The following is a 16,573-nucleotide window of genomic DNA, read 5'->3' as shown; positions in this document are numbered from 1 at the left end:
TAGCAAAAGCAGCTTTGCAAGTCCCTCAGAAGAAACCAGCAGATTAGGCCTCATTGACATAATCTCCATGGAGGTCTGTGGCTCCCCAAAAGACAGGAAAAGGAGCTCTGTGCTTCTTTCTGCCATTTAACAAATACTGTTTACTCAGTAGGATCTCTTCTTCCTCTTCACTTCCAAATAATGCTATATAGTTCCTTTCAAATTCTAGTCAGGGGTTCTCAATCTGTTATTCTAGGATTCTCTAGGATTTGAAGGAGATTTTCAATATGTTCTCAGTATTTCCTACAGTCTATACTTTTATGATACGATTATACATTTGTTTGCTTGTTTGTTTGCTTGGTTTTTGAGATCAGGTCTTGCTGTGTAGAGAGGCTGGCCTTGAATTCACTATGTAGCCCAGGCTGGCTGCAAACTTGTGGCATTCCTCCTGCCTCAGTCTCCTGAGTGCTGCGATGACAGACAAGTGCCACCATACCTGGTGTTAGGCTGTACTTACTAACTAAACAATATCTTCATCTCCCAGCGGTGTGTATGTTGACCACTTTCTGATTAGCACTCTTAACCTGAAATACACAGCAATGTAAATCATTTATTGCATGATAAAATAATTGTTCAGAAGGTAGAATCTTTTGCTACTTGGAATTCACTTGGGAAATGATGCTGAGAGACCCATGCTGTCAGCGAGGATGGTCCTTTTGACAGTTCACAAAGTCACTGTGACTGCAAAATATCTTCTGCAATAGCTGGGCAAACCTGGGATTAGGAAGGACAAAAAGCCCATTTTGTGTTCCAATGTGCCCTGAGGCCTTAGATCATCCTAGGTTTCTAAGCCTAGATAATAAAAATTGTCATCTTGTCTTACATCAAACTGGACTATTGAGGTTGGCTGTCTGGCGGATTTCCAGAGCCCGCTCTTCCAGACAGCCATCAGGAAGTTGTGGGCTGCTGTCCAAGGAGCCATGAGCTCTGTAGAGATGAAACTGCCCTCACTTACTTCTGTCACTTACTTCTGCGTTCACTGACTTGGAAGAACTTCAGCCAAGGTGTCTCGGTGCTGCTGGCTGCACCTGCAGGATGACCCCAGGATTGTTGTTGTGGCCGCCTTGTTGAATCGCACAGCCTCTGGGGAAATCAGGTCTGCATCCATGACCTCAGGCCATGGCACGGACTTCTAGCCAGAGGCTGGAAGGAGGTGTTAGGAGGGACACTGGAGTCTAGGGAGGAAGTGAGTGGCAGAAAGTGACACAGAAGAGGTGACCCAAGGAAGGATTTGCAAGTTCGAAACAGGTGCAGTTCTGGCTTTGCGCTGGAAGTATTTTAGCCACAGAAGAGATGGCTTCAGCAGGAGTCCGTGATAAATCATTTCATGCGTCTCCTCTTTCCAGGCCTGCACTCAGATTTCTTAACCATTCCCCCCACCCGGATCACCATCTGGGGTCATCAGGTTGTCTGATGCAGCAGCCCTGGTCCTCAGAAGAGATGTCGCCTGGGGTCTGGGCTGAAAGGCAGACTCCCAGATGACCTGAACCTGACACTCTTGCGGTTTCACTCAATACCGATTCCAGGTTGAAAGCCTGGGTGCAATCACCCCGAAACCTTGGGGTAAAAGCAGAGGAAGAGAACGACCTAGGTTACGTTCCGAGCTCCAGGTCACAAGAGACACCCTGCCTCTGCCTTCTGAGTTCTGGCCCTTCGAGGGTCCTGGTCTCCCTTGCCAGTTGATGAGTCCCAGGGCTCGCTGCCTCCTCCTGGCGGTGGACCGGGCGTCAGCCTCGCAACCACAGGCGGGCTGGGTAGCAAGTGTCTGGGTCGCGCGCCCGAGGGAGGCCCTCCGGCCCCAGAGCAGCCACTCCCAGCCGGGAGCGGCAGGAGCCGGGTCATCTGACCGAGCCCGCCCGGGTCAGGTGACCGTGGCGGGGCGCGTCTGGCTGCACTCGGAAGCGCAGCGCGGCGGGCTCGGGTCATGCGGTGCCCGCGGCTGCTCCCGGGGCTGCTGCTGCCGCTGCTGCTGCCGCGCCCCACGCGGGCTCCGGCCGTGGGCGCCGCGCCCTTCGCGCCCACCTGGGAGTCGCTGGACGCGCGCCCGCTGCCCGAGTGGTTCGACCAGGCCAAGTTCGGCGTCTTCATCCACTGGGGCGTGTACTCCGTGCCCAGCTTCGGCAGCGAGTGGTTCTGGTGAGCGCCCGCTCTGCGCCCGGCGTCCCGGCGCCCTTGCCCCGCGCGGCACTTCCGGGGTCGCTGGTGCCGCGGCCGCCCGCTTCGCGCCCGGTGCGCGGTTTTGTTTTCGTTTCTCCTCGGTCTGAGCGCGAGTGTGTCCGGACACACTGGGCCGCGCCTGGCTTTGCAGCCTCTGGAGAGCTGCACCAGGGAACTCGGTCGGTTTGTGAGGCAGCCGCGGATTTGTGTTTCCTGAAACTCAGACCTTCGCGTGTTGGTTTGCAGTCTTTCTGCCCGAAGACTGTGGTTCAAGCACATCTGCGGTTGCAAGCGGCTGTACAATTGCACACACATTGGTGGGGTTTTGTTTTGTGTTTTTTGAAAGGCATTGACTTCTGGGCCCCAGGAACCCTCTGGGTGGCTAGGACCACAGGTGGAGGCGTGCACACGCCTTGTTTGCACGCTGATTATTTATGTTAACGTTTCAGCCTGCCCGCCTGCAGGAATTTTTAAAAGGGTTTTTTGTTTGTTTGGTTGGTTTGCTTTTTTTTGGTACCGGGAATCTAACTCAGGACCTTGTGCTTGCCAGGCAGCTTCGGCTGAGTTATATCCCCAGCTCCGCCCCCTTTTTTGGGACAGTTTACATAGTTCAGGCTGGCCTCAACCAGAGTGATCCCCTGCCTATCTCCCTAGCTTTGGAATTTTTTTTAAAGGCCTCGAGAAGGATATGTATGATGCACTTTAGGTTTTGTCTTGAAACTTTTTAAAAAGTGTATGTAACTTCTTGACTGGTTGTGCATGCCTTTCTTGATTCATTGCTTGAAATCTGAAGTCCTTCAGAAGAGACGCCCTCTGTTTATGCATGTGTAGGTGGATATGCGTGTGTGTATCTGTGCTCAGCTTTCTGTTCCTGTTTTGTAATTCAGTTTTTATAATATGTACCTTTATTGGCCCATGCTTCTGTGCACAGTGCTCACACTCCTTGCGGGCAGCTGGTGCAAGACATCTTCATTCTTGTTCATTTCTTCTCTCCCTTTCCTGCCCGCCCACCATCTCTAGATCCCCTTCCCATCTACAGAACATCTATCTCTGTATTTTGTACTATCATTGTAGTTTAATTTAACTTTAAAAGTGCAAAAATGCAGGCTGGGGCCCTAGGTTCAATCTCCAGCATCAAAAGAAAGTTTAGAAGTCCTTGAAGTCAAAGATGTAGGTCCTGCTGCCTTCAGGAAGGACACCCTTCCTCGCACCTCTGGGGTGGCCTTCCCTTTAAGAGCCACTGGGCCTCTGGCCTGGCATCTTGTGAGGAGCCCTTAAAGCTGGAAATTGATCACACTTGAGCAGCCCAAGAACAAAGAGCGCCTGGGGCAAGCCATGTGAAGAAGCTGCCTCAGCCCAAAGAAGCCTAGCCCCATGACAATCCCAAGGGTGGACTGTTAGGACAGTAGGGTATCATATGACAGTAAGTTGCTAAGAAGGTTCAAATTAACCCCTTGCAGTGAACAGATAATTCCTTTTCTTCCACCCAGAGAGGAAGGAAGCTGTTTTGACTCCAACTTTGTTTCTTCTTTATTTTCTTATTCTGTCTCAATGTGTCATGGTTGTGTCAACTTGAGAAGTTTGGAAGTGTAACTAAGAGACTCAGCTGGGAGCCAGAGTTCTTACTTTGTAAACATCCTCAGCCTGTGCAAGAGAAGGGCAAGATTTTATGAGTGCTTCACCAGCCCTGGTGGAGTTGGGGTGGCTCATGCACAGCGTAAGAGAGGAAGAAAGACCTGCTCTGTCCCCATTTTGCTCTGGCTGCTTTTGCTGGCTGCTGCCTTGAAGTGTTGCCCCTTAGCCACACCACCCTGCCTTGGCGCCAGCTGATTATGGACTGAAACTTCCCCAAACTGTAAGCTAAATAAACCTTTCCTTCCTTCATTTTGGGTGTGGAGTGTTTGTAACCAAGAAGAGTAACCAAGACAAGCCGCTAGCGTGGCAGCATCTGTGTTGCAGCTGTGAGACACAGGGGAAGTACACCCGGCACTGTGGATCGAGCACGTGACAGGACAGTGCTCGCCGTGCCCTGAGTGGACTTAGCAGCCATAAAAGCCTCCTGGTCATTTTTGGAATGCAGTGCTGACTGTGGACTTGCTTACCCTGTAGAAATTCAGTAAAGGAGGGGAGGTGGATGAAGTGGAGGATGGGGCAGAGATGCTTGCTTAAGCTCTGTGAGGACTGGCCCAGCTGGTAGTCTGAGATATTTTCAGTGTACTTTGTTTGTGAAGCTTGGTAGAAGCAGTTTGAGTTTGATGTTGTGTTCATAGAAAATACAAGTAATCTGTGTGTGTGTGTGTGTGTGTGTGTGTGTGTGTTCGTGCGCGTGTCACTGAGGGTTGAACCAGGGCATTCACATGTTGAGGCCATGTCTCACTAAGTCTCCAAGTGACCAAGGCTGGGCTTGAACATACTGTATGTTGTGATTATAGAGTGATGAATTAAAAGCATGTGTTGTCTAGAATGTTCTAGTTTGTGGCAGACAAGATGTCACAGTGAATAGGTGGAAAATAAGAGGGGAGTTTTGGTTTACCTAAGATTTCCTTAAGGCAAAGTCTAAGTGAAGGGGAAGTGACGGAGCATCTGGGTGGCATTCGAGGAGGGGAGATGCCAGAGGGTCCTGGGGTGCTTATTTCAAAGGTTTGTGCCTATGCTGTTGATGTGCCTTTCCTCTCCTCCTGTAGGTGGTATTGGCAAAACCAAAAGATACCAAAATACGTGGCTTTTATGAAAGATAATTACCCCCCGGATTTTAAATACGTAGATTTTGGACCACTCTTTACTGCAAAATTCTTTAATGCCAGCCAGTGGGCAGATATTCTTCAGGCCTCTGGTGCCAAGTATGTCGTCTTGACCTCCAAACATCACGAAGGTGAGTAAACCCAGCAGATGTAAACAGGCGTGGCGGTGGCCAAAAAGAGACTGGAGTGCAGGGGTCACTGGAGTCGGTTCTCTGTTAACAGCAACCAGAAGTGGTGACTGATACTGCTTATAACTTAAGGACCACGTGTTCTGCCTACACTGCGGACCAATAGCAATAAAGACAGATTGTATGCTCCATAAAACAAGAAGAAAAGTGGTCAGGGTTAGTTATATGCACATTTATTCCAAGATTTGCTTAAAGCTCTTTGAAGTGGGATGGATATTGCCCTTTGAAATTTACTATTAGAAACACCTCTCTGTCTGTCTGTCTGTCTCTCTCTGAGTATGTGTCTCTGTCTCTGTCTCTCTGGTACTTGGGACACTGAGCTACCTTCCCAGTACTTTTTATTTTTTATTTGGAGATAGTGTCTTCCTGTGTCACTAAATTGCTCGAATTTATGATCCTTTTACCTTAGCCTCTGAGAGTATTTGGATTATAGAAATGTGCTACCATATCCAGCTTTTTGGCTTCATCTTTTTTTTTTTCTTTTTTGAGATAGGGTCTAACTATGTAGATGGACCAGGCTAGCCTCAAACCCATGGCAATCCTTCTGCTTCAGCATTCGAAGTGCTGAGATTACAGATGTATGCCATCATGCCTGGTCGTTTGCTTTGTTCTAAGACATTGTGCAAAGGCATTGTGTGAATTATGCTTCTGTGATTTTGTGCCATTGTGTGTGTGTGTCATGACTTGTGACTAAATGTTTCCCCAAAGCCTCACTGGTCACAGAAGGAGCTTTTCAGAGGTGGCAGGATTCAGGTATTTGATGTTGGGAGGGATTAAGGATGCTGCAATTGATTCCTGGAATGATGCTAGGATTACGGGTGGCCGGTCCTGAGTATGAGTGCTCCCCATCCTATGGGTGGGTATCCTGGCTAGAACATAAGGACAGAAAGAGGGCTGTTATTGCTGATTGTGATTTTCTGCCTGCCCTGTTGCCATGGACTGCTTCTCCTCTGTGATGCCCCTCTGCCATGCTACCCTGCCTTCGAGCCAGTTGACTATGGACGGAAACCTCTGTGAACTTTGAGCTGAAATTTACCTTTCCTCCTTGAACTTTGGGCACCTGGTATGTGGTCTCAGCAACAAGAAAAGTGACTGACAAGTGGCCAAATGGTGCAAATGGAGGATAAGGTGCTAGAATTGAAAGTAACGCAGATTGCCTGGATGGCCAGGAAAACAATTAAGAGCTATAATGTGCTGCGAAGAACGCATAAAACACAACCCCGCGCTCCTGTGTTAACAGGATAGAGTTGGATGAGGTAGCACACGCTGTAATCTCAGCACTCGGGAGGCTGAAGGAGGACCACACGTTCGTGGCTGCTAGTTTGGGCTACATAGTGACCCTGTTGCAAAACCACCCAAAACAAAACAAAACAAAACAGAATCCCAAAATACGAATTAAACAAAAAACCAAAAATTGGTTGGACTTCACCTAATATAACTCAGTATCTGTGAGACCAGGAAGCTGTCAACAGTTCTTGTTGTAACCTGATGCTAATGTACTAAGTAATTTCCTTTGCGTGACCTGCTCTGCCTTAATGTGTGACATTTTACCTCATTGTTTTTTCCCCCAAGGGTGGAGTAGGAGGAGAAAACCAAAACAAAATTATGGAAATACTTCTCCTCCTTTGCCATAATCTGGTAGCTTCATGATTTTTTCCTATAGGTTTTTTTTTTCTACTAACATGAACATTTTTAAATCGTATTTACTTTGAGAACCTGTTGTTTCCTGATAGCTAGGAACTTCTCGAAGCTGTATGGCACAAGCTGTGCTAAAAAAATATGGTGAATGTTTACATTTTAAAAACTGTGATGCAGCTCTCAGCAGACAGAGGCAAAAGGATCACCAAGTTCTAAGCCAGCTGGGCCACATAGCGAGTTCAAGGCAGACTGGACTATACGGTGAGGTGCTGTCTCAAAAACCAATGAAAAGGGGGCTGGGGATTTAGCTCAGCAGCATAAGTACCTGCCTTGTAAGCAGGCAGTCATGAGTTTGATCCCTGGTACTGATTAAAAAAAAAAAAAAGACCAAAAACCAGTGAAAAAACAAAAACAAAATGACACAGTAAAAGACACACTGCCAGTAACCTTCCTCAGAGTGCTTCCCACCCTCGCACTGAACACTTCATACCACCATTCTTGCCGCTTTCTGAAGCAGTTCTGGACTCTGTCACAAATGTTTTCAGCGGTGCTGTGGTGGCTTCCTCACTGTCCTGAACAGACTCAAAACATTTACCTTTCCTGATCATCCGGACTTTGGAGAAGACCCAGAAGCTGCACAGTACCAGATCCAGTGGAGAAAAAACGGATGAGGACACAGCATAACTTTAGAATAAGTATAAGCTATTTAAAATCTCACAATGAACCTGAAGAGTGAGTCCATCTTAGACTTGTCCTAATTCATTGTGAGTACAGTGATCCATAAAGCATCTTATTATTGCCTATTTGCAAAGATTCTTTTGCACTTTAGTAGAATAATAGGCACCAGCTGACATTTTGAGGCTTTTATAGTATTTCTTAGATGTTTCTGTTTATATATCTCTTCTAACACATCCAAATAGAACAACTACCAATCTAGCCGGGGATTTAGCTCAGCGGCATAAGCGCCTGTCTTGCAAGCATGTGGTCGTGAGTTTGACCCCCCTGAGACTGGTACCAAATAAAAACCCAGAACAACTATCAACCTAAATGAAAATTTCTGTAAAAATGTAAATTATTTCAGAGCACACATGTAATGGTGTGCATTATTTTTCTTACTTAGTTGGTAGATTCTTCACTGTTGGGTAATTTAAAGAGCAGCATCCAAACTTGAGACTTCAGAGTAGGATGAGCCTGCAAAAGTACAGAACTAGTTGGAAATAGTGAGTTTTCTCCTATGGTTAAATGAGTTATCAAGCTAAAGAACATTTATCACTTGAGCACTAGTGGTCTGAGAGCATACTAAATAAAAATAGATAATTCTAAGACAAGGCAACATGCCCTAATCTTTGGTTGAGAAGACAGATAAAAATCTTGCATGGTACACATTGGTGGTCATTGTCTGCCCTAATAGACGCGTAAGATGTTTCTACCACAGCGATGATTTGCTCTTGCTGATTGCTTATTTGACGTTAGGCCCTGTGCTAGCAGTTGGTTGGGACATAACTGGGACAGTGCAGACATGATACTACTCCCCAAAGGATCTCAGAGTCTAAGAGAAAAAGTATCAGAGATAGCACAGACTACGCAGATGAAATTCACCTATAAAAATCTCCACCTCATCCTGTTTAGATTCTCATTTGTTTCTCTTACAAAAGCAGAATATACTATGAAAAAGATGCCACAAAACAGTTACTTGTAGAAGCAGTTATGTATCAGTCACTTCTGACTTGTTCTAGTATTTTTGATGGTAGAAGTTGATTAGAGTGAACTTGCTAATGCTGACAAGAGTGTTTTCTGTCACTTTTCAGGCTTCACCTTGTGGGGTTCTGAGTATTCCTGGAACTGGAACGCTGTAGATGAGGGGCCGAAGAGGGACGTTGTCAAGGAGCTCGAGCTGGCTGTTAGGAAGGAAACCAACTTGCACTTTGGACTGTACTATTCCCTTTTTGAATGGTTTCATCCACTGTTTCTTGAGGATAAATCCAGTTCCTTCCATGCGCAAAAATTTCCAACTGCTAAGATGCTGCCAGAGCTCTATGAGTTAGTGAACAAGTACCAGCCCGAGGTCCTGTGGGCCGATGGAGATGGGGGTGCCCCGGATTCCTACTGGAACAGCACTGGCTTCTTAGCCTGGCTCTATAATGAAAGGTATGTGTGCTGTTAGATGCCTGCGTTGCCTCAGATCCTCCTAAAATGTGCAAGACATTTGAATTCCCAGGCTTCTTGAAATATTTTAAGTTCATTCATGCATGAGATTATAAATCAGGGATGTATTGAAAGTATAGAACTCCTCAAAAGCAGCGTATTTCCCCGCTGTGGCAGGAATCATTGTAAATAATGTTATTAGCGGTATCACTACTCAAATAGTGTAATAGGTGTGAACAAATTGGAAGTGAAGGACAAACCAGTTGCTTGATTTTGAAATCAGACTAAAAAATGTCACAAGATCAAGAAAGTCCAGGACTCATTTTGTGGGTCCCTTTTTCCATCTTCTACTCCTGCCCATACTTCATGACTTTCATTATGTGCTCTTCAATTCTTACTCCTTTCTGTTGTCGTTTGGAGACAGGGTCTCCCTGTGTAGTCCAGGCTGGCCTTAGTGTGCTGTAATCCTCCGGCCTCAGCCTGATGCCAGGACTGCAGGCGTGTGCCACCACACTGGCTCTGCTCCTTTTTATCCTGTTAACTTTCCCCAGTTGCCACTCTGCCTGTGTCCTCTTTTCCTTCATCCTTGCCTCTTCCTGTTCTTCCCTGTCGCTTCCTCCCATGCTCACGAGTGTGAGACCAGGCAGCGCTGGTTGAGCTTCTCCCTTCGGCTTGAAGGATGTGACCCATATTTACATGTAAAGTAGAAAGCATTTGGTATTGTGTTATGAAGTCAGGTGGCTCCCAGGGTCCACAAAAGGCACAGATACAAATATTTTGGAGAACTCTTTTCTTCTGAGTAGCTGGGATTACAGACACCACACTCAGCTTTTGGGGGCTACAGTACTGGGGATTGAACCCAGGATCTTGTGCGTGCTAGGTAAGCACTCAACCACCGAGTTCCATCCCCAGCCCTGCAGAGAACTCTGGGTACCAGTAATGGCAGGGTCTTGAGGAACTCCTCCCAAGGGAAAAGGTAAGAAAATGTGAGAACATTTCACTTGAGGTCAACACTCAGTTTTTGTTTTTATTTTTCCCTTTATTGGTACCAGGGATCGAACTCATGACTGCCTGCTTGCAAGGCAGGCGCTTATGCCGCTGAGCTAAATCCCCAGTCCAACACTGTTTTTCTGAGATTCTTAAATACTCGCCACAGTTATAAGAGAGAAAGAAAGGCTAGAATACATTTATGAGATTGTACAGTTCTTGGACAAGAAAATATCTTGAGTATAAATACCATGCACTGTATGGGAGGAAACTCGTGAGTGCTATTCGTGCTGGTTGCATTGGGCTGTTTTATATTAATTACGTTTATTCAAATAATAATGAGAAAATTCATTACTCACATAAGCTTGGTAACTTGCCATAGGTCTGAGAGCTAGAAAGTGGCACAGCTAGGACTGCAGTCAGCCCAGGTCTGTTTGATTCGGATCCATGGGCTTCCCACTGTGTATATTACGCCATGATCCTTTTTCAGGAGTGGGTACAGGCGGCCCTCTTTTCAGTGATACCATTGTTGTGTGTGTGTGTTAAAAAAAGAAACTTTAATAAGATTACACTTTTCATTTCAGCCCCGTTCGGGACACGGTGGTCACCAACGATCGCTGGGGAGACGGCTGCATCTGTAAACACGGCGGCTACTACACCTGTGCTGATCGCTTCCGCCCGGGGCACCTGCTGTTACATAAGTGGGAAAACTGCATGACAATAGACAAGTTTTCCTGGGGCTACAGGAGGGACGCAGGAATCACTGATTATCTTACGATTGAAGAACTGGTGAAGGTACAGTAAGATGTGTAGCTAGAGACCGTTACTGTCATCTTCTTAGTGAGGAGTGGGGGATATTTCTTATAATTGGGGCAGCTCAGTGGCCCACTAACACAGGGCATGTATGAACTCATGGAAAATGGAATTTTTTAAAAAAATCTACTTAAGAACTGTACTCATTCTTACATTGTCAGCAACTTGTGGAAACGGTTGCCTATGGAGGAAATCTTCTGATGAATATTGGGCCCACGCTAGATGGCACCATTTCTGCAGTCTTTGAGGAGCGGTTAAGACAAATGGGGGCCTGGTTAAAAGTGAATGGGGAAGCCATTTATGGAACCCACCCTTGGCGATTCCAGAATGACACTTTCACCCCAAATATGTGGTAAGTCTTTCTGGTCATTGACCACTACTTGGTAGAGGAAAGCATTTAAAATTTCTCAGAGATGAAAAGATCTGAATAAAAAAGAATTTGGATGAATCTGCTTATCCAACACATTTTCCAGCTTTACTCAAGAGAAGGAAAGGGAAGAATTAGCATGTTTTTGAGTATTTAATGTTTGTCCCATTCTGCTTGCGTCATCTCTAGATATGTCCTACTGGCCGACACATTTTATCAGACTACTATTTAGTTTGTTCAGTAAATTCTAACTTTTGCAAAGGTCATATCCCATCATATTAGCAAATGAGGTGTCTGAGGGCAGAGAAAACAGGAGTTTAAAATCAGCTAAAATAGAGACGATTAGGGCCAGGGATTTAGCTCAGCGGCACAAGTGCCTGCCTGGCAAGCATGCGGTCATGAGTTTGATCCTGGTACGAAAGGAAGGAAGGAAGGAAAGAAAGAAAAGAAAGAATATTCCAGGAACATGGCAGAGGTAAGAAGCACTAGGTATCTGTCCCCCTACCTAGACAATTATGTTGGTGTTAGATGTCCAGCAGGTAAGAGAAAAGATACGGAACATCATGCTTCATTAGGAAAATGAGAATAAAAACTGCAGTGAGCTGGTTTGTGGCTCTCACCTATAACCCAGCATTCAGGAGACTGAGGTAGGAGAGCAAATTTGAGGCCAGACTGGGGTACACAGTGAGACCCTGTCTCCACCACCACCACCACCAAAACAAACTGGCCACTGTGTTTTCTTTCTCAGTGGCCCATACTCTGCAGATTGTACTTCTTTTCCTACCTTTAATAAATATAAAACCTCACTAAACAACAAACAAACAAAAATACAAGATACCACTTAGGGTTAGGGTTAGGGAAGAAATGAAATGTCAGTCAGGGTGTGTGTACAGTTGGTGCAAAGTGGTAGAGTGGCTACGGGAAATAGTATGGCAGTTCCCCCCAAAACTCAAAATAGAATCACTCTGTGATGCAGCAATTCCACTGTGTTCATAGCAGAATTATATTCACGGTAGCTGAAATGTGGAAGCAACACAAGAGCCATTTACAGATGAGTGGATAAGCAAAAGGCAGTAGGAATGAAGGCCCTCGCGTGTACATACTCAGTCTTGAAAAAGGAGGAAATTCTCAAACATGCTACAACATATAGCAGCTTTCAGGACATTGTGTGAATTGGAATAACCTAGTCACAAAAAGACGAATGGTATATGAGCCCATTTATATGAGGGACCTAGAATAGAGAATTACAGAGACAGGAGGTGGTGATGGCCACATAAATTCCTCCTGTGTTTACTACCACCAAACTGCATACTTAAACATGTTCAAGGTGGTAAATTTTATTATGCACTACAATAAAAAAAAAAAACAGAAAAAGTCAGCACAAAAGAACAGCATTATTTCAAGTGATTTAAAAACTTGCTGCTTGTTTATACTCGTCTGAAATCTCTTTAAAATGATCTGAACTGCCTTATATTTTTCACCTAATACCTTCTTGAAGAGTTTATCTCAGGTTTCTCTGAGCTTGGGGGAGGGCTGTGTGTGTCAGTATCTGAGCCAGTCTGTGCGTGCTGGCTTTGTTTTTTAAAAAAATTTTTTCTGGACCTTGAATTCATTTTTTTAGTTTATTTTTTTTTCCAAATCCATTTTATTTCAAGGAGAAAAAGAAAAAAAGAAGAAAAAAATCTAAAAATTTCAAAACACATCAATCAGGGAGCAACAATGGTACATACATTGCACATTGCCATCCCCAAATCGTTCACCCAGAGCACAAGACATCTGCCTTCAATGGTCTGAACAAATAGACCTGGCTTTGATGCAGCTTCTGGATATATATGAGAGCAGCCTTAGTGAAGGTACTCAGTGCTGCCTGATTGAGGATTAGAAAATTAAGTGGCACGCCTTTAATCTCAGCACTCAGGAGGCGGAGGCAGCAGGATCATCATGAGTTCAAGGCCAGCCTGAACTACAAAGCCAGACTCCACCACACACACAAAAAATAGCAGTAAGTTAGACAAAATGCTGTGCACAGTGTTACCTAACTTAAAACTTACGCATGTTGCCAGCTCACTAAAGAAAAAAAAAAAAAAAGCAAATTTAGACAGAAGCAAGTAGTTGTATAGTTTTAAAATCTTGGGTTTGGGAGAAGCCACAGTGAAGACTCAGTACTAAACCCTTATGTTACAGATAGATTCAGTTCTATTTTGGAATTTGTTTCTGTGATTGAAATTGACTGTAAGAGTTTCTGGTCTGGGAGGTCATGATCATTAACCATCAGTCCCTCAAGAAATCAGTCCCTCAAGACAGGAGCCAAAATTGGGGGTGGTGGCAAACACCTGTAATCCCAACATATGGGAGGCTGAGGCAGGAAGATCATTGTGGTCTACATAGGGAGTTCAAGGTAGGTTTGAACTACGTAGCGGGGCTCTGGCTATGTAAGGGGTATACTTAGGGGCACTTAAGTATATAAGTAAAGCCAAAATGTGTCATGAGGCTTATAAAGCTGAGTGCTGTGCTCCTGCCCCCTTCCTTGCCCAAGTGGCCCTGGCATCCTCCTCCCTGGGAGCTCACTTCTGCCACCACTTCGGCCCTCTGCTTGTGGTCATCTGCACTCTCCTAGCTCAAACTTTAAAATCCTTCTGGAGCTTAGCCTGGCTCCCTGCTCCTGCTCCCAGAACAAATCTTGAGCTACTTCTCAGTGGTGTTCCCAGCAGTCCAGCGGTCCGACTTGCTGCCTGTCTGTGCGCTGGGGCGCTGGCCATTCTACCTTTGCTGCCCCTTCCTTTGGTCTCGCTTTAGATCTTGCAGCAGCAGTAGCAGCAGCTGCGGCCTCCGTGGTTTAGGGTTGAAGCACTCTTCTGCCCAGCACCTCTTACATTCTGGCTTACTTCGTGTGGCCCTTTGGCTTCCGAGGGGAGCTACCCTGTCGTGATCAGACTGCCTTTAATTCTGTCCTTTAAAACTTCAATCCTGCCCCTCAGCCCTCCGCCCTTCTCTTCTTCCTCGTCCAGGTTGGATCCTTGGCCCAGCATTATACTGAGTCTATTGCGTACACCCTGAACTCCTGCACCCTGTCTTCCTCTGTTGGGTCCCTGAGTGCAGTCTGAAGAGGAATCTTGGCTTAAGAAAACCATTCCCTCTCACGAATTTCATTTTAGTAGTGGAGTAGAAAAGAGAGGTGCTTTTTATACCATCGTGGGCTGTTTTTCCTTCTTTTATTATGGGAGACATTGGTAAATACTTGCCACATGGAAGTAGCCCTGAAAATATTTCCAGATCTGACCCATTAATAAGGATGGGCTGTAATAATTTGTTTCTATGCTCTTCATTTTTCCTTTTCATCAGGTATACATCTAAGCCGAAGGAAAACTTAGTCTATGCCATTTTCTTTAAATGGCCCATTTCAGGACAGCTGGTTCTTGCCCAGCCGGATGCTCTTCCAGGGCGTACAGAGGTAGGAGGGAATTTTTATCTTCACTGCTCCTTTAAATTCTGTCTAAAATAATGGAATGAGAATATAATTTGCTTTAGTTTCAAGGGGAACCTTATATGTGTTTTTATATCTAAGTGTAACTTTAAAGTGATTTTCATCAATGTAAATATTTGGCCAGAACTTTTTGAAACTTCTCCTAAGAAAAGTTTTCTTTATAATATTTAATTTCTGTTTTGAAGCCTGGATATGACACTGGTTATCTTTTAATTTTATCTGTGTTCTCTTTAGCACAAATTGATATCATAAAAGTTCATGGGTTTTTAATTGATCCATGTGATACACAAAGTTTTATGTTTCAGAATAATCCTAAAATACACAGATAACCACTTATTTGAATTCATTTTGGTATAGTAAAAACCGAGGGTATAAAGCACAGCAACAATTGATTAAACTGTTGTATGATCAGTGAAAGTTACTGGAAAATGTGGAGAGGAACAGTGGCTAAGAGCAGGGAGCCTCCTCCAAACATTTGGTGTCATAAGTAGGCACATCGGTTCTCATATACAGAATATGAGCAGATCATAGTGCAAAGAAACCAGAAATCAGTAGCAAAAGAAACCACAGACATTATACAAACACATAGAAATTAAACAATACACTCTTGAAGAATCCATGATTCCAGTTAATTCTCTGTCCCTGGTCCTTTCTTCAGCATTTTCTAACTGCTTTCTACCTTTGTAGTTCTTCCCCAGAATCCACACATTTATTTCCCTCTGGAGAGTGACAGAGGGCCAAGATAAATGTATTCCCTCAGTGGGATCAAGAATTAAAACACCCTGTGACTCACTAAGCATAAAGGAAGGACTCTTTTATGTACAGTGCCTTTCTTTTTTTGAGAAAGCAGTTCATCCGGAGACATTTGCATTTATGTTTCTACTTTCAGGTAAAACTCCTGGGACATGGAGCGCCACTCTCCTGGACTTCATTGAAGCCAAGTGGCGTGACGGTGCAGTTGCCACAGCTAAGCATTCATCAGCTGCCCAGCAGATGGGGCTGGGCCCTCAAACTAACGAACATGATCTGATGTGCAGCCGGAGGCCGTGCTGCAGTTACCTTTAAACTTGGAAATGTCAGGTTTCTAGAACTGTACTGCAAGGAGAATTACAAGTGAATGTAAACTGATCAATAAAAGAATCAAGTGATTACTTGGGAAAATTCTTTCCTATTAATGTTCCCAGTTTATGTTACCATTTACATTTTTCAGTGTACTTTGCCACTGAAGTTTCTTCACACTGATTTTTTTTCCATGTGTATGTCGGAGGTGGAAATACTTTGATTTATCCTGGCTAGGAACGGTTGTGCTGTTAATTGAAATCTGCCCCCCACACGCTAGGTTCTTAGGTTGAAGACCTAACCCCCAATGTGAGTATATTTGGAAAGAGGTTTAAAGAGGTAATTAAGGTTACATGGGGTCAGAAGGATGAGGCTGTAATCCAGTAGAACAGGTAAGGATCAAGAAAAGAGATAGTGGAGGTAGACATACACAAGGGAAGCCCTGGAAAAAGAAGTATCAACAAGCTGACCATGGGCCAGGCCAAGGAGAGAGGTGCCAGAAGAATCCAAATCTGCTGACATCTTGGTCTGAGACTTCCAGCACCCAGGACAGTGTGGAAACAGATTTCCGTCAGTTGAGTTATTCAGGCTCAGGTTTTGTTATGGCAGCTCTGGTTTACAATTTAGGTGATATATAATAAACTTTGGTTTATTTACATGTCTAATGTAACTAGTGATTGCCTTTTATAAAAATCATTGTCCTTTCCTCTTATTTCTAAAATTAATATATGTTTACTATAGGATATACGCAAAGTTAAAATCACTGCTGAGATCACAATTTAAAATTAGGGTTTTTAGCCAGGGATATAGCTCAGCAGCAAAGCGCCTGCCTGGCAAGCTGAAGGTCATGAGTTTTGGGGGTGGGGTGGGGTGGAGATAAAACTTTTTTTTTGAAGATGGGCTAATTTGAGGTTCATAAGGAAGTTGAAAACTTAGTTGAAAATTAGGAAATCTA

General features: G+C 44.7%; 1 protein-coding gene across 1 annotated transcript; it reads left to right on the top strand.

The window, feature by feature from the left end:
- Positions 1 to 1,915: 1,915 nt before the first annotated feature.
- Fuca2 (alpha-L-fucosidase 2) lies at positions 1,916 to 15,720 on the top strand. Its single transcript, XM_003465633.5, has 7 exons — positions 1,916 to 2,175; positions 4,881 to 5,068; positions 8,572 to 8,911; positions 10,480 to 10,690; positions 10,870 to 11,060; positions 14,418 to 14,526; positions 15,449 to 15,720. Exons 1-7 carry the CDS (start codon positions 1,964 to 1,966, stop codon positions 15,587 to 15,589), a joined length of 1,392 nt encoding a protein of 463 aa, XP_003465681.2. The 5' UTR covers positions 1,916 to 1,963; the 3' UTR covers positions 15,590 to 15,720.
- The last annotated feature ends 853 nt before the right edge of the window (positions 15,721 to 16,573 follow it).

Source organism: Cavia porcellus, unplaced genomic scaffold, assembly GCF_034190915.1.
Source record: "Cavia porcellus strain 051 isolate PalLab524CR breed Dunkin Hartley unplaced genomic scaffold, mCavPor4.1 scaffold_22, whole genome shotgun sequence".
Taxonomy (NCBI): Eukaryota; Metazoa; Chordata; class Mammalia; order Rodentia; family Caviidae; genus Cavia; species Cavia porcellus.
The sequence above is the reverse complement of the archived record's forward strand: the minus strand, read 5'-3'. Positions and strand labels throughout refer to the sequence as shown.

Excerpts from the sequence above, each read along its gene's own strand:
- Fuca2 (XM_003465633.5), top strand. The coding sequence starts at position 1,964 with ATGCGGTGCCCGCGGCTGCTCCCGGGGCTGCTGCTGCCGCTGCTGCTG. Across the intron at positions 5,069-8,571 it reads GACCTCCAAACATCACGAAG|GCTTCACCTTGTGGGGTTCT; the intron begins GTGAGTAAACCC and ends GTCACTTTTCAG. Across the intron at positions 11,061-14,417 it reads ACTTTCACCCCAAATATGTG|GTATACATCTAAGCCGAAGG; the intron begins GTAAGTCTTTCT and ends CCTTTTCATCAG.